This window comes from Phyllostomus discolor, chromosome 5 (assembly GCF_004126475.2).
Source record: "Phyllostomus discolor isolate MPI-MPIP mPhyDis1 chromosome 5, mPhyDis1.pri.v3, whole genome shotgun sequence".
Taxonomy (NCBI): Eukaryota; Metazoa; Chordata; class Mammalia; order Chiroptera; family Phyllostomidae; genus Phyllostomus; species Phyllostomus discolor.
Window position 1 is genome coordinate 124633935 of NC_040907.2, and position 19996 is coordinate 124653930.

At 41.4% G+C, this 19996-nt stretch overlaps 1 protein-coding gene across 6 annotated transcripts in view; it reads left to right on the plus strand.

Annotated features, from left to right (window-relative positions):
• The window catches only part of ASCC1 (activating signal cointegrator 1 complex subunit 1), a 121208-nt gene that overhangs the window by 7131 nt on the left and 94081 nt on the right, over nucleotides 1–19996 (plus strand). For 5 of the 6 annotated variants that reach the window (XM_036026821.1, XM_036026822.1, XM_036026823.1 and 2 more), the window contains exons 4-5: nucleotides 11341–11438; nucleotides 17782–17960. In XM_036026821.1, the coding sequence (XP_035882714.1) occupies nucleotides 11341–11438; nucleotides 17782–17960 (277 nt within the window). Of the gene's footprint in view, nucleotides 1–10546; nucleotides 10573–11340; nucleotides 11439–17781; nucleotides 17961–19996 lie in introns of those variants that run through there. The other variant, XM_036026825.1, reaches the window with a different exon arrangement.

Sequence of the window (19996 nt, forward strand, 5' to 3'; positions counted from 1 at the left end):
AGGGAGGGAGAAAGAGGGAGAGAAACATCAGTTGCTCTTGCATGCCCCCATCTGGGGATCTGGCCTGGAATCCAGCCATGTGCCCTGAAAGCGAATCAAATTGGTGACCTTTCAGCTCGTAGGTTTGTGTTCAACTCACTGAGTCACACCAGCCATGGCTCAGCAGATATTATGGGAGTTCTCTTGCGGGTTAATAACTGCTTTTCTCTTGCTGCTGCTAAAATTCTCTTTGTCTTTAACATTCTGCATTTTAAATATGATATGCCTTGGTGAGGTTGTCTTTGGGTTCATCTTGTTTGGTACCCTGTGCTTCCTAGACTTATATGTCTGTTTTCTTCACCAAGTTACAGAAGTTTTCTGTCATCACTTTTTCAAATAGGTTTTCAATTTCTTACTCTTTCACTTCTCTGGCACCCCCATGACATAGATGTTGCTTTTCTTGAAGTTGTTCTAGACATTCCTTATACTATCCTTATTTTTTTGGACTCTTTTTTCTTTTCATTTAAAGTTTTCATTTATTTATTTTTAGGGAGGGGGAAGGGAGGGAGAAAGAGAAGAGAAACATCAATGTGGGGTTGCCTCTCGCATGCCCCCTACTGGGGACCTGGCATACCTGCAACCCAGGCATGTTCCCTGACTGGGAATCATACCGGTGACCCTTTGGTTCTCAGCCAGTGCTCAATCCATTGAGCTACACCAGCTGGGATGTGGATTCCTGTTTTTTTTTTTTTTTTAGCTGTTCTGATTGGGTGTTTTTTTTTGCTTCCTTGTGTTCCAGATCACTGATTTGATTCTTAGCTTCCTCTACTCTACTGTTGATTCCCTGTAAGTTATTCTTCATTTCAGTTAGTGTATCCTTTATTTCCAACTGGATTGTTTTGGTTTTTTATGGTTTCCATGTCCTTTTTTTATGCTGTTGAAGTTCTCTCTGAGTTCCTTCAACATCCTTGTATCAGTGTTTTGAACTCTATACCTAGTAAATTGGTTGTCTCCATTTTGTTTATTTATTTATTTTTGTGGGGTTTTGTTCTGTTTTTTTTTTTTCATTTGGGACATATTTCTTTGTTCCCTCATTTTGGCTGCCACCCTGTGTTTGTTTCTATGAGCTGCTCAGTCTTCTGGTCTTGGTAGAATGTGGTAGGTGTTCTTTAGGGTCCAGTGGTACAGCTTCCCTGATCACCCAAGCTGGGCACTCCAGGTCCCCTGTCTTGCCCACGGCAGTGTGAGCTGTCTATACCCGCCCCCCATTGTAGGTGAGCCTTGATGGGAGGGATTTACTCCCAGGCTGATGGGCTTTCGACCAGGTGGGTTGGCTTTGGGGCGCCCTGCAGGAGGTGCAGGCCAAGGTCAGTCACTGCCTGTGCTCTGCCTGGGACCTCCTGGCATGAACTGTTACAAAGCTATCTGCAGATGGCTGTTGCTTGTGTTGGGATTGGAGGTGCGCAGGCGAGGCCAAGCTGTGAACCAAGGCTGGCTGCTGCTAGTTTTTGGCCTGGGGCCACTTAGCAAGAGGTACTGGGCAGGCTGAAGCCAGATGAAGCCAGATGCTGCTGTTTTTTTTGTTTGTTTTGTTTTTTGTTTTTTGATTTTATTTATTTATTTTTAGAGAGAGGGGAAGGGAAGGACAAAGAAAGGGATAGAAACATTGATGTGTAAGAGATAACATCAGCCAGCTGCCTCTTGCATACCCCCAACTGGGGACATGGCTTGCAACCCAGGCATGTGCCCTAACTGGGCATCAAACTGGTGACCTTTTGGTTCCCAGGCCAGCACTGAAGCCACATCAGTCAAGGAGGAGATGCTGCCTGTGTTACAGGTTTTAGGAAAGTGAAGCATGAGCCAGACAGGCCATTTATATAGAAAATCCACTGGAAACAGCTTGGGTAAGCTCAAAAGTTGGATGGGGCAGGGTCTCAGGAATCACTAGGTGGGACAAATAGTTTTAGGCCAGGTTGATGGAGACTGATATATGGCACCCACCTGCTAGCTCTGTGTGGGGGGATGTGGGGGCATGTGTCAGCAAAGGAAAAACAGCTTCTGCTGGCACTTTTGTCTGGAAGAAGGCTGCCCTTCCAGTTCTTGGCCTGGATGCCAGATAGCTCAGTTCCACTCAGTATGTTCCTGGTGTCTTTTGAGCTGCTACCCCCAGAGCTGGTGCTCAGAGTGAGTAAGTATAAGTAAGTTCATGTGTGGGCCCTTTAGGAGGCACTGCCTGGGACTCCAGCGGGTCCTTTTTACTCAGTAACATTCTGTGCTGGTTTTTACAACCAGAAGTTATAGGGACTTCTCTTCCTGGCACTGGAGCCCTGGGCTGGGGAACCTGGTGTGGGGTTGGGACCCCTCAATCCTCAGGGAGTACCTCTGTAACCGAGGTATTCCTCCCGATTTTTATCTGTCACACATGGCTATGGGATCAGACCGTTCTGCATCTCTGCCCCTTCTACCAGTTTCGATGTAGGACTTCCATTCAGCTAGACTTCAGGCAGTTATGAATGACGGTGGTTCTGTAGTGTAGTTGTAATTTTGATGTGGTTATGGGAGGATGGGAGTACTACATTGACCTATGCCACTATTTTGATTGGCTAGGTATGCCCTAGAATTTCTAAGGACTGATTACATTTCAGTTTCATCATTCCACACATATCACCAAGTCCCATTAATTCAGCTTCTTAAGTGTCTTTTGAATCCATCACTTATCTCTTTCCTGACACCCTGCTGCCTCTTTTCTGGATTACTTCAAATGGCCTACTTACTGATTGATTCTACACATTGATTCTTGCTCTTTCCAATTAGTGCTTCACATTGAGGGTGGAATGGTCTTCTAAAATGGCAAATCTGATTATTTTGCTACCTCTACTTAAAATCCATCAATATCCTTCCATTGAAGATGGAATTATGTTCCATTAGAATAATGGCCAAAACCTTGAACATGACTAATTAGCAGGCCCTGCATTTTTTAGTCTCAATTCATATTACTTTTCCGGGCTTTCCACTTAAGCCCAATTGGTTTTCTTTCTTTCTTTTTGTTTTTTATTTTATTTTATTTTATTTTATTTTATTTATTTTTAGAGAAAGGGGAAGGGAGGGTCAGGGTGGGGCAAACCAATTCATTGCTTTTTTTGCTCTTATGTGGGGGAGGGGTCAAAGAGGGGATATTGCAGCTGCCTGGCTGCTAGAAACTTACTCAATACTCAGTTTGTTTCCAGATGGTTCACCCACTTCCTGCATGTGACTGGTGTCCCTCTAGCTGTTGTCCTGGTGGTGGTTCTTTTTTTTTTTTTAATTAAAAGATTTTATTTATTTATTTATTTTTTAAAAATATTTTATTTATTTATTTTTAGAGAGGGAAGGGAGGGAAATAGAGAGAGAAACATCAATGTGTGGTTGCTGGGGGTCATGGCCTGCAACCTAGACATGTACCCTAACTGGGAATCGAACCTGCGACACTTTGGTTCGCAGCCCGCGCTCAATCCACTGAGCTACGCCAGCCAGGGCTATTTATTTATTTTTAGAGAGAGGGGAAGGAGAAAGAGGGAGAAATATCAATGTGTGGTTGCCTCTTGTCCGCCCCCCACTGGGGACCTGGCCCGTAACCTAAGCATGTGCTCTGACTGGGAATCGAACCCACAACCCTCTGGTTTCCAGCCCACGCTCAATCCACTGAGCTACATCAGCCAGGGCCTGGTGGTGGTTCTTAAAGTGGGTTTGTTTGCATATGTTCTAGGGCCCTTTAAATGAACTTTCTTGGTAGACTGGCAGTTTTTTCTGTTGCCCCAGCTTCCAACCCCCACTGGTTTTTACAGCAAGAAGTTAGGAGGCTTTATTTCCTGACTCTGGAACCCTGGGTTGTGCGGTCTGGCTTGGTGCTAGCATTGCTTGCTCCTCTGGTATCCTTCCCAATTTCTATCTACCACTTGTGAAAGTATGACCACCTGTTCGGCTGGCTGGTGCTGCCACTGCTTCGCCACTGCTATCACACGGCATCCTCTCCTCCCCAGCTCCCTGTCTCTGCCCCTACTACTCATCTGGATGAATATGGCTTCTTTATATCCTATGTTGTCAGACTTCCATACAATTAGATTTTCTGGCAGTTCTGGGTGTTTTTTGTTTTGAGGTTAGTTCTGATATTTCTTACAGTTGTGCAAGGAGACAAAGCATGCCTACATATGCCTCCATCTTGGCTAGAAGTCTGTCATCTTTATTTTTCAAATCATTGATTTGATTTTAGACTTCATTCACTCTACTGTTGTTTCCCTGTAAATTGTTCTTTATTTTAATTTCTGAGAGATCTTTGATGCTGTGGAGGTCCTCACTAAGTTCCTTGCTCATCCTTGTAACTAGTGTTTTGAACACTGCATCTGATAGATTGCTTGTCTCCATTTTGTTTAGCTGTCTTTCTGGAGTTTTGACCTGTTCTTTCATTCGGGCCATGTTTCTTTGTCTCCTCGTTTCGGCAGCCTCCCTTTGTTTGTATGTATTAGGTAGAGCTGCTTTGACTCCATGTCTTGGTAGCGTGGCCTAATGTAGTAGGCATCATCTAGGGTCCAGTGGCACAACCTCCCCTATCACCCCAGCTGGGTACTTGAAGTACACCCTTTGTGTGGGCTGAGTGCACCCTCCTCTTGTAGTTGAGACTTGGTTGCTGTTGGCAGATCAATGGGAGGGATTTACTCAGGCCAGTCAGCTGCAAGGATTGGCTTTGACCACTTACCATCAACCTCCGCCCTCCATGGTGGATTAGCTGTGCAAGGGCAGGGTGCTGGTGCTCCACCATGGTCTGTGGTTGTCCACTGGGTACACAGGCTCTGGGGGTTCCTGAGTGGTGCAGGCCAAGGTCAGCCCCCACCTGTCTTTTGCCGAGGGCCACCCTGCCTGAGGTATAAAGCAATCTGAGATGGCTGATGCTTGTGTTTGGCTTGGAGATTCCCAGGTGAAGCCTAGCTGTGAATATAAGCTGGCTGCTGCTATTGCTGGGCCTCTACTCACTGAAGCCAGCTGTTGCTTGCTTGTTAGGATTTAGGAAGTTATGAAGCATGAGCCAAGACCAGCCATACATATGGGAAAGCAACTTGAGTGGGCCCGTAAGTTGGGTGGGACAAAGTCTCTGAGATCTCCAAGGAGGGTCAAACAATGTTAGACAGGTTGATGGAATCTTAGATAATGGCACCAACTTGCCTGCTCTGTGGGGCAGAGGGTTCAGAATAGGGTTCAGAGGGACAATGGCCTCTGCTCGCCTTGACGCCAGACACTTCAGTCTCTCCCTGTGTACCACTTGTGCCTTTCAAGCTGCTGCTACTCTGGTGCTGGAGCTCAGAGGCTGTGAGTCTTAGTATGTGAGTCCTTGTGTGGGTTCTTTAAGGGGAACTGCTTGGGGTTCCAGCAGTTTCTTCCGCTGACTCAATTCCCATTGGTTTTTGTAGCTAGAAGTTGTGGGGACTTATCTTCCTGGTGCTGGAACCCTGGGATGGACCCTGATATGGGGCTAGGACTCTTTGCTCCTGACATATTGCTTTCAAATTTTTATCCACCATGCATGGTGAGGTATCAGCCAGTTCTGCATCTGCACCTCCCCTACTAGTCTGGATGGAAGTGGTTTCTTTATTTCTACAGTTGTCAGAGTTCCAATTTCTGATGGTTCCTATTGATAGTGGTTTTATATTTTAGTTGTGATTTTTATGTGGTTGCATGAAGAGGCAAGGCCTATGCTGCCAGGTCTGCTAGTATATGTTTTCTTTTTTTTTTAAATGATTTTATTTATTTATTTTTAGAGAGGGAAGGGGGGGGAGAGAGAGAGAGACACACACACACACACACATCAATGTGCGGTTGGTTCTGGGGGTTATGGCCTGGAACCCAGGCATGTACCCTGGCTGGGAATCGAACCTGGGACATTTTGGTTCCCAGCCCGCACTCAATCCACTGAGCTACGCCAGCCAGGGCCTAGTATATGTTTCCATAACACCCTCTACTTTTTTTCCTTTGTAGCATTTCTTAGTCGTGTATTTATGTTTACCTCTGTGCTGTGCTTCTTTTTTTTAAGATTTTATTTATATTTTTCAAAGATTTTTATTTACTTATTTTAGACAGAGGGAAAAGGAGTGAAATATCAATGTGTGGTTGCCTTTTGCATGCCCTGCCACTGGGGCCCTGACGTGGCCTGCAACCCAGGCATGTGCTCTGATAGGGAATTGACCTGGCAATCTTTTGGTTTACAGGCCCGCACTCAATCCACTGATCCACAACCACTGATCGACAACAAGGGCTGTTTAGAGAGTACAGAAGGGAGGGAGAGAGGGAGAGAAACATCAATGTGTGGTTGCCTCAGGTGTGCCTGCTAATGGGGACCTGGCCTGTAGCACGGGCATGTGCCCTGACTGGGAGTCGAACTCTGGACCCTTTGGTTCACAGGCCTCTACTCTATCCACTGAGTCACACCATCCAGGGCTAAATAGGAAGCTTCTTGAAGGCAGGCATGTGTGTTTTGCATTAGTCCATAGCACTTATCAAATACTGATATGCTTTTCCAGGATCATGTTTATACATTGCTTGGAAATTTGGTTATCACTTTAATCTGTGCTTGCTAGACCACTTTCTGTCCCATATTAACCACTAATATGGTTAACTTATGTGCCTAACTGGTTTCTTTTGGGCTTACACCTCTGAAGATAGGCTGGTCTGGAAAGTCCATAAATTCTTTTTCTGTGTTGTATCACATGAATTAGGTCTGTTCGGTCTCCTTTATGAGAGGAGATTTACAAATATGGAATCATATACCTTTAAGTTTCAAGAGGCAATAGTTTCATTTTCTACAGCCTTGAGAGTATCCTGAAATACCTATTAAGGATAAAATTCTTCTGGAATGTGGCCACATGGGAAAGCAAATGTTAACTGTGACAGCTCACTTCTCGGGTTTCAGTGACATTTTCTTCTAAGAAACATGATTGGAGAAATTTGTAGCTCTGTTCCTAATAAAATCAATGCAGTATGTCTTATTTAATGTGTATATCTGCTATTGCTAAAGTGTGTAAAAATTCCTCAGATTTATGATTTCAACTTGATCCTTTGAATTCTGTATTTTCTAATTACTACTGTATCAGATGCCTTGCATGTTAGATTAGATATTGTTTCTGTTAAATCTAATTAAGAGACAATATTTACTATGAAGATTCCTTTCTTATGAATCATTTCTGTAGGATTATTGAGATCAAAAAAGAAATTACCTGGCTAATGAATTTATAATCATAGCCTAATGGTGGTTAATACCAGTCTGTGGATTAGATCTAATACTGTGGTTTTCACCCTCAGGTGCACATTAGAATCTCTTGAGGAGCTTCAAAAACTCTTGCTATCTGGCTGTACCTCAATGCAATTAAATCAGAATCTCTGGAACTGGACCCAGGTGTCATTAGTTTTTTTAAGAATTCCCGGTGATCTCAGTTTGTAGACAAGATTGAGAACCACTCAATCTGGTAGGAATTTCCATTCATATATTTAATAAAACAGCTCTTCTTCACCATGTATCTGCCTTATTGTAGTGACTGTCTTAGACTTTCCATGTAAACCTCTTTTGAGCCTGCCTATATTCTTTTTTTTTTAAGATTTTATTTATTTATTTTTAGAGTGGGAAGGGAGGGAGAAAGAGAAAGAGAGAAACATCAATGTGCGGTTGCTGGGGGCCATGGCCTGCAACCCAGGCATGTGCCCTGACTGGGAATCGAACCTGCGACACTTTGGTACGCAGCCCATGCTCAGTCCACTGAGCTACACCAGCCAGGGCTTGAGCCTGCCTGTATTCTTAACTGGGCTGATGCCATTATGTGCTTTATGAGGATGGCATGGACTGTACTAAGCTGTGTGCCAGTCACTGGGAAGCCCTTTTTATGTATGAATGCATTTATCCTTACAGCAACCTTAGGCTAAATAGGTATTATTCAGTCCATTTTTATAAGTGAGGAAATAGGCTTAGAGTGGGTAAATGACTTACCCAAGGTTTGTTTGAGTCTAAAACTTCTTTAACCCTCAAATGCTTCCCTTTCTAAGGTAAGTAGACAATTAACATTTTGAGACAACTACTTTTTGTGATAAGCTTGTCCACTAGCAACTGTCATATAGGGGTCTGGTTGAAGGCACCCCTTACTGATAAGGCCTGGAAAGGCAAAGTCCTGATAGAGTTGGTGCAATAGAGTCTCTAGCCCAACACAGAAAAACCCCATGTATATTGAGAAGTTCTAATCCTGTTTTTAAACATCTAAACATCTTGGTTTTTTTTAGACGTGCCTTACTGTAATAGATTTCAATGGAAATAATTGGGTGTGGTTAGCCCATCTAAAAACAAACTCGCACTCACGCCTGTCAGAATGGTTATCATCAATAAATCAACAAACAACAAGTGTTGGCGAGGATGTGGAGAAAAGGGAACCCTCCTGCACTGTTGGTGGGAATGCAGACTGGTGCAGCCACTGTGAAAAACAGGATGCAGGTGTCTCAAGAAATTAAAAATGGAACTGCCTTATTACCAAGCAGTTCCACCTCTGGGTATATATCTGAAGAAACTCAAAACACTAATTTGAGAAGATACATGCATCCCTGTGTTCATTGCAGCATTATTTACAATAGCCAAGATGTAGAAGTGTCCCAAGTGCCCATCAGTAGACGAGTGGATGAGATAGCTGTGGTACATATATACAATGGAATATTATTACTCAGCTATAAAAAAGAATGAAATCTTTGTGACAGTATAGTTGGACCTAAAGGATGTTATGCTGTGTGAAAAAAGAGAGAGGGAGACAAATATGGTATGATTTCACTTACATGTGGAATATAAAGAACAAAAATGCATAAACAAAGCAGAAACAGACTCATAGATACAGAGAACAAACTGTATGGATGACAGAGAAGAAGAGGTTTGGAGGGCTGGGTGAAAAAGTTGAGGGGATTAGGAAGTACAGATTGTCAGTTAAAAAACAGTTACAGGGATGTAAAGTGCAGCATAGGGAATATAGTCAATAATATTGTAATAACTATGGTATCAGGTGGGTACCTGAAATATTGGGGGACCACTTTGTAAAGTATATGATTGCCTACCCACTATGCCGTAATCCTGAAACTAATATAAAATAATATTGAAAAATTAAAGCAAATTCATGGTTGTAGATATAGTCACCCATACTATTGGGTTACTGTGTTGAAATCATAGAAGCCAAAACACTGTTGGCAATAGAGGATTTTTTTCTCTTAACTCTATAGTTCAGTGATGGTCTCTTAGTGCTTTATAGCCAATGAAACTTCTCTCCTGGGATCCAGTAACCTCATTCACTGTAACACATATAATTACTATGGGTTCCAGAAAATAACCTTGGATTGTTGGAATTATTTATACTAGGAGGGCTAGGCACGTAATGTAAATGTATCAGTTAATAGATGATCGAAGTGGAGTAGATGACTGACAGTAGGGCATGATGAGAACAGTGATGAGCTTCTGTTCCATTTTTAGGGCTGAGAATAGGTTCCAGTCTCTTGTTGCCATGAGTTGTCAGTTCTTCTAATTGATCTAAACCTGGAAATCTGAATTTTTAGTTGAAATTTATTAATTTTTTGGTGAAATCTCCCAAATAAAATATGTCTATGTGAATTCAGCCTCCTGAGGTTTTCTGTTTTTTACTGTGCTTTTTAAAAAAGTTTTTAAAAAAGATTTTATTTATTTTATTTTTAGAGAGGGGAAGGGAGGGAGAAAGTGGTAGAAAAACATCAATGTGTGGTTGTCTCTCATGTGCACCCTACTGGGGACCTGGCCTGCAACCCAGGCACGTGCCCTCACTGGGAATTGAACCAGCGAACCTTTGGTTCACAGGCTGGAGCTGAATCCACTGAGCTACACCAGCCAGGGCTGCATTTTTTTTTAAACAAACACTTTTTATTCCCTTTATTTTTTTGTATAAAATTGTGTGGTGGCCACAGCTGGAGCCTGAGTCCTCTGCACAGAAACTCTGCCATGGGTCCTTATAAGATGGTCAGTGAATTCCTGATAGGGAGACTTGTTAGACAGTCTCTTTCCAGAGGTCGGGGGTGAGATAGCTGTAGGTCTTAGGTATAACATCACAGGTGCCTTGGTGAAGTTGCCCAGAGTGGCAGTGCAGTCCCTGGGTGAGGTGTAGCAGTTTTGGATACTGGCCATCATCAGCACTTTCTTGGGCACAGTGACTGAGATGCTCCCCGTACCCCCAGGGGCAGGGATGAGGCACCCCAGCACAGAGCCACAGCAGCTGGTCACCTTGTAAGGGATGGTGTGGGCCTTGCCGATCTTGTTCCCCCAGTAGCTTCACCACACAGGGACAGTAGAGAGCTTGGCTAGCTTGGTGGCTCCATGGATGGCAGTGTCTTACTTCCTTTGAACACTTAACACCCAGACCTACATGTCCATTGTAGTTCCCAATGGTGACAAAGGCCTTGAACTGGGTCCTCTGGCTAGCACATGTCTGCTTTCGCATGGACATAATCTTCAAAATGTCACCCTGAGGCATACCTCCATGAAAAAGTCAATGATCTGAGATTCCTTGATGGGATGGAGAAGAGGTAGATCTCCTCCAGGAACTTGATCTTCATCACCTTGACCACGCAGCCCAGCTTGGGGACAGGGATACACTCCTTGTCCTTTCCTCTGTGAGCTCTGTGGCTTCAGCCTCCAACCCTGACCATGACTCTGCCTGTGACCTCAGCCCCGGATGCCACTACCAAACCCTTCGTGGAAGCCACTGCAGCCTCTCATTCCAGGGCTCCTGAGGCCTGGAGGCCCTCCTGCACCACCTGCATCATTCACCATTTGGTGTTTCCTTGGAAAAGAAGCTACTCTCTTTGCTTTTGAATCTATCCTGAATGGTGAACCTTGCTCTTTGCCAAGGCCTTTATCCTTATTTAATTAATCAAGGGTAACTCCCTTAGGATTATCTCAGAGCATAGCTAATTTGTTCTCCAAAAGGACAAGGTTCTCCCCTTCTCAAACTGTAGTCCTGTTGGTTGCTGAATTGCCTGAGATTATGCCAACTTTTCACTGAACTGCAGACCCAGATTTTGAGAAGTGAACAGGCATTGGGCACAGTTACTACCGGTATATCTTTACATTGAATTGGGCTGTAGGACATCATTTTGTCAGTGAGTGTAATGCTGCATGTTCTGTAAAGCTCTATGACTTGCAGGTGTCTCTCCAGATATTGAGCTTTTACTGAAGCCCTTCTCTGTATGGGAATATCTCTGTCTATATAAGATTTAAACATGATGCAATTCTTTATTTTGGTACATTTTTGCTTAATCTCCTCCAATAATTAATTTTTCTTTATATTATAGGCATATAGTTGGAAAGAGAGGGGACACGAGGAAGAAACTAGAAGTGGAGACCAAAACTTCTATTAGTATTCCTAAACTTGGACAAGAAGGAGAAATTGGTGAGACCCAGTATATATGTTATATGTGCAGTCATTTTTCATGCGTATGGAATAATGTAACCTAACTGAGGTGTTTAGTGACTGTATCCTTTATGAGGCTGTGTAGCTATTGGCCTTTTTATGATATATCAGTATTAGTCTCCAAATGAGGAAAGATGTGATTAAACAACCTTACTATGATTGAGTACCTGGGCCTTCATTTTATACTTTACCGTGTACTGAGGAGATAAAGCTTTGATTTTGTTGTGATTAGATTTCTTTTATGCTTTAGTAGCTTGAAATGGCGCTTGCAAATTGTTTCAAGTTAGAATTACAGAAAACCAATGAAACCTACAGATTTGAATGAAGTTCACCCCTTTCTATAAATGTTTCCTTGTTTTTACCTTGCTTTGTAGACTATGAGTAATGATTAAAATACCAAGCTGAACCTGGCTGGCGTAGCTCAGTGGATTGAGTGCGGGCTGAGAACCAAAGTGTCCCAGGTTCGATTCCCAGCCAGGGTACATTCCTGGGTTGCAGGCCATAACCCCCAGCAACCAACCACACATTGATGTCTGTGTCTGTCTGTCTGTCTGTCTGTCTCGCCCTCCCTCCCTTCCCTCTCTAAAAATAAATAAATAAAATCTTTAAAAAAAAATACCAAGCTGATTCAGGCCCTGGCCAAGTAGCTTAATTGGTTAGAACATAGTCCCAATACACCACGGCTGTGGATTTCATTCCTGCTCAGGGCACATACAAGAAGTAACCAGCGAATGCATAACTAACTGGAACAATAAATCGATGTCTTTTTCTTTCTCTCTCTCTCCCCCCTTCCTCTCTCTCTCTCAAATCAATAAATTTAAAAAATAAAATAAAAACAATACCAAGCTGATTCAGCCCTGGCTGGTGTGGCTCAGTGGATTAATTGCTGGCCTGCACACCAAAGGGTCTGTGGTTCGATTCCCAGTCAGGGCACATGCCTGGGTTGCAGGCAGGGTTGCACACCCAGTAAGGGGTGTGCGAGAGGGAGCCACACAATCACGTTTTTCTTCCTCTCTCTCCATTCCTTCCCCTCTCTAAAAATAAATAAATAAAATCTTTAAAATAAAAAAAATACCTGATTCAAGTAACTGCTGAGACTAGGAAAATAGTTTGGTAATATAAAACAAGTCAGAAAGTGTCTGAACCAAACGTCAGTATGAACCAAGGACACATGCTTGTGTTTGTAAAACAGATTTGAGTGAGGGACTTTTTTTTTTTTTAAGAATGAGGGGAAAGTAGGGAGAAAGAGAAACATTGATGTGTGAGACAAACATTGACTGGTTGTCTCTTGCACGCCCCCAGCTGTGGACCAGGCCCACAACCCAGGCATGTTTCATGATTGAGAAGCAAACCAGTGACCCTTTGCTTTGCGGGATGATGCCCAACCAACTGAGCCACACCGGTCAGGGTGGGACAAAATTTTTAAAAACTTATCCTAAGACTGTAGGGCTTCTAAAAAATCAACTAAGTTCAATAGTGTCCAGTAATCTTATTTTCCATAAACACCCATAGATTTTATTGTTTTAGGAGAAAAAAATCAGTAGTACTCATCTTATTTTGTGATATATGAGAACAATCACTATGACAGACAAGTAACAGTTGACTTGAGCACAGTGCTGTCCTAAAGAACTTTCTGTGATGGTGGATGGTTATGTTCTATGCCTATGCTGTCTAGCACAGGAGCCATTAGCCACAGTAACCATGAGTACTTGAAATGTGGCTAGTGTGACTGAAGAACTGAATTTTTCATTCTATTTAATTCTAATTCATTTAATTTTAGTTTAACTAGGTGCTTGTGGGTTCCTGTATTGGACAGCACAGTACTAGACTTTTCCCCAGCCTCTTGCTAACTTCAGTAACCTCAAGCATAAGAACTTTAATGACATAAAGGATTTTATTAAAATAAACATTCAGTTCATTAGAATTATGAATTTTAAAAAAACTTGGGTTTTTCCTTAAGCTTTAAGTTGAAATTACAAATGTTGAAGTATTTTATAATGGCATTTAAGCGTATTTAATTAGTCTTGGCCCAGTGGCGCAGTTGGTTGGAGCGTCATCCTGTATACCAAGAGGTTGCAGGTTTGATTCCTGGTCAGAGTGCGTACTTATGTTGTAGGTTCAATCCCTGGTTGCGTGTGCACAGGAGGCAATGTGCCTCTCTCACATTGATGTTTCTCTCTCTCTCTTTCTCCCTTTGTCTCTCTCTAAAATCAATGAACATGTCATCGAGTGAGGTTTAAAAAAATTAAGCTTATTTAACTGTTTTTCTAATTTTAAAATTATTGTATGCTTTAAAAATGGAAGCTTGCAGAGATTATATATAATAGGTATAAAGGGAATTTTTTGTAATAGGAACCCCTATTTTTGCTATCCATATAGTAACATAATTTTGAAAATATATTTTATTGGTTATGCTATTAGAACTATCCCAATTTTTTCCCCTTTGCCCCCCGCAACTGGTACCCCCATTCCTTCCAGCAGTCCTCCCCTTAGTTCATGTTCATGGGTCATGCATATAAGTTCTTTGGCTACTCCATTGCCTATACTATTCTTAACCTCCCCTCTCTATTTTGTGCCTACCATTTATGCTTCTTATCCCCTGTACCTTTTCCCCCATTCTCCCCTTCCCCCTCCCCACTGATAACCCTCCATGTGATCTCCATATCTATGATTCTGTTCCTGTTCTGGTTGTTTGTTTAGTTTGTTATTTGGATTCAATTATTGATAGTTCGGAATTTATTGCCTTTTTAATGTTAATTGTTTTCATTTTCTTCTTTTTCTTATATAATGCCTGTTAGCATTTCATATAATAATGGCTTGGTGATGATGAATTCCTTTAGTTTTACCTTGTCTGGGAAGCACTTTATCTGTCCTTCCATTCTAAATGATAGCTTTGCTGGATAGAGTTCCAGGTTGTAGGTCCTTGCTTTTCATGACTTGGAATACTTCTTGCCAGTCCCTTTTTGCCTGCAAGGTTTCTTTTGAGAAATCAGCTGCTAGTCTTAATGGGAACTCCTTTATAGGTATTCCTTATGGGAACTATCTGCTTTTCTCTAAAAGATAAAGATTCTCTGTGTTTATCCTTTGGCATTTTAATTATGATGTGCAATGGTGTGTTCCTCTTTGGGTCCAACTTGTTTGAGCCTCTCTGTGCTTCCTGGACTTGTATGTCTGTTTTCTTCACCAAACTAGGGAAGTTTTCTTTCATTATTTTTTCAAGTAAGTTTTCAATTACTTGCTCTTCCTCTTCTCTGTCTGGCATCCTCTATTATTCAGATGTTGGTATGTTTAAAGTTGTCCCATAGGTTCCTAAGCCTCTCCTTGTTATTTTGAATTCTTTTTTCTTCCTGCTGTTCTGATTGAATGCTTTTTCCTTCCTTGTGTTTCAAATGGTTGATTTGATTCTTGGCTTTATCCCCTTCACTGTTTTCCCTGTAGGTTTTTCTTCATTTCACTTAATCCATCCTTCATTTCTGTCTGGGTCTTTTTAATAATATTGAAGTACCCAATGAGTTCCTCGAGTATCTTGATAACCAGTGGTTTGAACTGTACATCTAACAGTTTGCTTATCTCTATTCCATTTAGTTCTTTTTCTGGAGTTCTGTTCTTTCACTTGGGTTATATTTCTTTGCTTTTCATCTTGGCAGCTTCCCCGGGTTTGTTTCTGTGTATCAGGTAGAGCTGCTTGGACTCCCTGTCTTAGTGCACCTGTTAAGTTGGGTGGGGCAGAGCCTTAGGTAATCCCCAGTGCAGGGCCCCCTGTGTTTCTGCTCTGTTGCTCTGTGTTGGGGGAGGGCCTATAGAAGAGACTATGCCTCTGCCTGCCTCTGGAGTATTGCCTGGGAGGAAGCTGTCTCCCCACTCACACTTCACTTTCTCCCTATTCACTTTCTTCACTTTCTGCCACTAGTGCCCTTCCAGCTGTTGCCCTGGTGCTGAGTCCCAGAGAGGGGTGTGTCCTTGTGAGTCCTCAGTCTGTTGTGGACCCTTTAAGAGGATGCAGTTTCTTCTACTGCCCTAACCCCCACTGATTTTTACAGCCATAAGTTATGGGGACTTATCTTCCTGGTGCTGGAACCCAGGGCTGGGTGGTCTGGACTGAGGCTGGGATCCCTTGCTCCCAAGATATCCCTCCTGTTTTTTATCCACCACATGTGGTCGTGGGACTGCCTGTTCCTGTCTCTGCACCTCTCTATGCCACTCTGCATCTCTGTGCCTCTCTGCATCTACACCCCTCTTACCTGTCTGGATGAATGTGACTTCTTTAAATCCTTCGTTGTTGGACTTCCACACAACTCAGTTTTCTGACAATTCTGGGTAGTATGTGTTTTGTAGCATAGCTTAGTATTTGTTATAGTGGTGCGCAGAGGCAAGGCCTGTTTACCTGCACCTCCATCCTGACTGGAAGTTTCATAACAATTTTTATAACATGTTATAAATGTGGAGACCTTAGCCATTGTAAGATACTGAATGATTCCAAAATTTATCCAGAAAAGGGTAAGTAGTGTAAAGATTAGATTTTGATTTAGAAAGCACAGATATTTCAGTGTGTAAAACGAGCGTGTCTAATCGTTAAAAGTAAGAATTTGGTGGAACTAATTTAATTGAAAAACAAGAGGATAAACTGGCTTAATGGTCTTTTAGGGAAGTAATGTATATGGAAAAATGAAATTTATGGGTTAGATTAAATTAAGTTGTGGAACCAAGAATGCTGTTGCATTGGTGTGATATTTGCTGCCATTTATTCATTTTCTTTTGCCTCTCCTTAATTAGAGAACCTAGAGAAGATGATCTAGTAGTAGGTTTTAATTTGTCCTCTAGACATAAAATTTACCATTTTTGACTACAATAAGTATTGAATTCAGGAGCATTTAGTACATAATACAATATTGTGCAGCCATCACCACTGTCTGGTTTTGGAATACTTTTTATCACCCCAAAAGGAAAAGCTATATCCATTAAGCCAGGTGTGTCCAACCTGTGGCCCATGGGCTGCATGCAGCCCAGGATGGCTGTGAATGTGGCTCAACAGATATTTGTAAATTTACTTAAAACATTATGAGATTTTTTGTGATTATGTGTCACAATGTGTTTAACGTGTGGCCCAAGACAACTGTTCTTCCAGTGTGGCCCAGAGACGCCAAAAGATTGGACACCTCTGTGAGTAGTTATTTCCCATACCTTCCTCCCCTGTCTTTGAGTACTACTAATCTGCTTTTTGTCTCTGAAGTTGCCTGTTCTGGGTATTTCCTATAAATGGAAACATACACACAGTATGTGGCTTCTTTGGTCTCTCTTTTACTTAGCATCATGTTTTCAGATTCATCAATATTTTCAAATGCATCAGTTCTTCATTCCCATATTTTTGGCTGAATAATAATAGTATGGAGATAGAACATTTTATTTATCGGTTGATGGACATTTGTATTTTTTTCACCTTTTGGTTCTGTGAACGTTTGTGTGCAAATTTTTTGAACACCTGTTTTTACTTCTTTGAGTTTCTATGTAGGTGTGAAATTTCTGGGTCATATGATAATTCCTTTTTAACTTTTTCAGGAACTACCAAACTTTTTCATAGCAACTGCGGCATTTTACATTCCCGTCAGCATAGCAAGAAGGGTTTACTTTGTATCTTTTGAACTCATTTTTCTAGTTCATTAGCTGGTCTTTAAGGATATTCTGTTTTTAGCTCTGGCCGGGCAGCTCAGTTGGTTGGAGAGTCATCCCAATATGCCAAGGTTGTGGGTTCAATCCTCTATCAGGGCACATACTATAATCAATGAAGATGTGAATAAGTGCCACAATAAATCAATGTTTCTCTCTCTCTCTGTTTCTCCCTCTCTCTCCCTCTCTAAAATTAATAAAAAAAACCCCATTAGGTCCTGACCAGTGTGGCTCAGTTGGTTGGGTGTGGGTGTTGTCCTTCCTGCAAAAGCAAAAGGTCACTAGTTTGATCCCTGGTGAGGGCACATGCCTGGGTTGTGGTTTCAGTCCCCGGTCTGGGCACATGCAAGAGGCAACTAATCAATACTCTCATGTCGATGTTTCTTCTCTTTCTTCTTCTCTTCCCCCCTCCCGTCTAACAATAAATAGATAAAATCTTTAAGAAAACCCATTAAGTTAAAAAAAAAAGGATATTCTGTTTTTAGATCTTATTCTGCTTAGATTGAATTCATTTTGTTCCTTACACTTGGTATTGTCCTCTGTTCAGAATTATATATATATTCAGGACAGCTCCCCACAGATGACAATATCTGGAGGTCACCTGTCTTACTAGCGTTTGATGATCCTTGAGTGTGTTAACCCCTTTTTTTGTTTGCAGTAATCACTGGCCAGCATCGAAGTGGTGTAATTTCAGCCCGAACTCGGATTGATGTTCTTTTGCTCACTTTCAGAAGAAAGCAGCCATTTACACATTTCCTTGCCTTTTTCCTCAATGAAGTTGAGGTTCAGGAAAGATTCCTGAAGTTCCAGGAGGAAGTACTGGAGAGGTGCTCCATGGTAAGCAGCAAAACAAAACAAAGCAAAAGGTTTAAGAGATCGTAAAACGATGGTACAAAACAAAAATGTTTCCTAATTCAAACAGTAGATACAAATCTCTTACCAAAAAAGGTAACCATTTCTGATGTTTCCTTTTAATTTCAGCTGAAAGAAAATATATATAGACATAGGAGCACATAAGTGTCTATATATTACTGAAATATTCTTTTTTAAAAATTTTAATTTATTTTTAGAGAGGGGAATGGAGGGAGAAAGAGAGGGAGAGAAACATCAATGTGTGGTAGCCTCTCATGCTCCCCCTACTGGGGACCTGGCCTGCAACCCAGGCATGTGCCCTGTCTGGGAATCGAACCAGTGACCATTTGGTTCGCAGGCTGGTGCTCAATCCACTGAGCCACACCAGCCGGAACTTATTGAAATATTCTTTAAAAATTTTAAGAGATGGAAAGATCATCTTAATATTCACGGTATCCTGAACCTTGTGGATGGCAATGTTAATGAAATGCCACCTCAGAACAGTCAGGGCTTATTTGGGGTTAGTAACAAAAAACAAAACTGCATATGAAATTTTTATACTTATGTAACAGTGAAATGCTAGTTTATTATCCTATGACCAAAATAATAGCAGATAATTTAGATTAGAATAAGTTTGAAAATTCTTTTGGATCTACTTTTAGGTAATTTAAAGAAATACTTATTTTTTAAAAAATTATGGAAGTAATATATACTTATAGAAAATTTAGAAAATACAGAAAGGATTAATAAAAAGTCACCCATAATCTCACCACTGACAGATAATATTGTGGTATGTTTGTGTGTGTGTACACACACATACATTAAAAAAATATGTCTTATATATGGTTTTATATCCTGTTTTCTTTGAAATTTAACATTATACCATGATTACTTCGTCATTGAATAAAAACCTAAATAGTTTATCTTTGTTTTGGAGACTGGGAAGGAAATTACAGTAGAGATTACTAAAATGAAATGATCTGATTTCAGTAACTGTTCAGATGACTTGATTTTTAATGGCTGCATCCTATTCTGATACAGTAATGTATAATAATTTATTTAATCTTTATTCTGTTTTTTATTATTATAAATAATGATGTTATGAGTATTCTTCTGCACTAGTCTAATTAGCTTACTTAGTAAATTTCTGGAAGTGGAAAAAGTATGTATGTGTTTGAGGTTTTTGATATTATATCCAAATTACCTTCAGGAGGCACTATAGCATTTTATACTTCAAACTATAGCTTTCTGTAGGTTTCTTTTCCGACCCTTGCCAGTACTGGGTTTTACTGTTCTTTTATATATACTTTTTGTAATCCAGTGGACAAAAATATTAGCTCATTGTTTTTTTTCCCAGTTTTATTTTAATCATTGTTCAAGTACAGTTTTCTGTCCTTTATTCCCATCCTAGCCCACCTACCCCCCCTCCCCACTTCCCTCTCATTCCGCCCCCCCCCCCCAGTTTTTGTCCGTGTGTCCTTTATATTTGTTCCTATAAACCCTTCCCATTCTCCCCTGAAACTCCCCTGAAATTCCCTCCCCTCTCCCCTCTGGTCTCTGTCAGCCTGTTCTCTATTTCAGTGTCTTTGGCTATATTTTGCTTGTTTGTTTGTTTTGTTGTTTAGGTTCCTGTTAAAGGTGAGATCATATGGTATTTGTCTTTCACTGCCTGGCTTATTTTGCGTAACACAATGCTTTCCAGCTCCATCCATGCTGTTGCAAAGGATAGGAGCTCCTTCTTTCTTTCTGCTGCATAGAATTCCATTGTGTAAATGTACCATAGTTCTTTGATCCATTCATTTACTGATGGGTACCTAGATTGCTTCCAGCACTTGGCTATTGTAAATTGTGCTGCTATGAACATTGGGGTGCATAGGTTCTTTTGGATTGGTGTTTCAGGGTTCTTAGGATATAACCCCAGCAGTGGAATTGCTGGGTCAAAAGGCAGATCCATTTTTAGTTTTCTGAGGAAATTCCATACTGTTTTCCACAGTGGTTGTACCAGTCTGCAGTCCCACCAA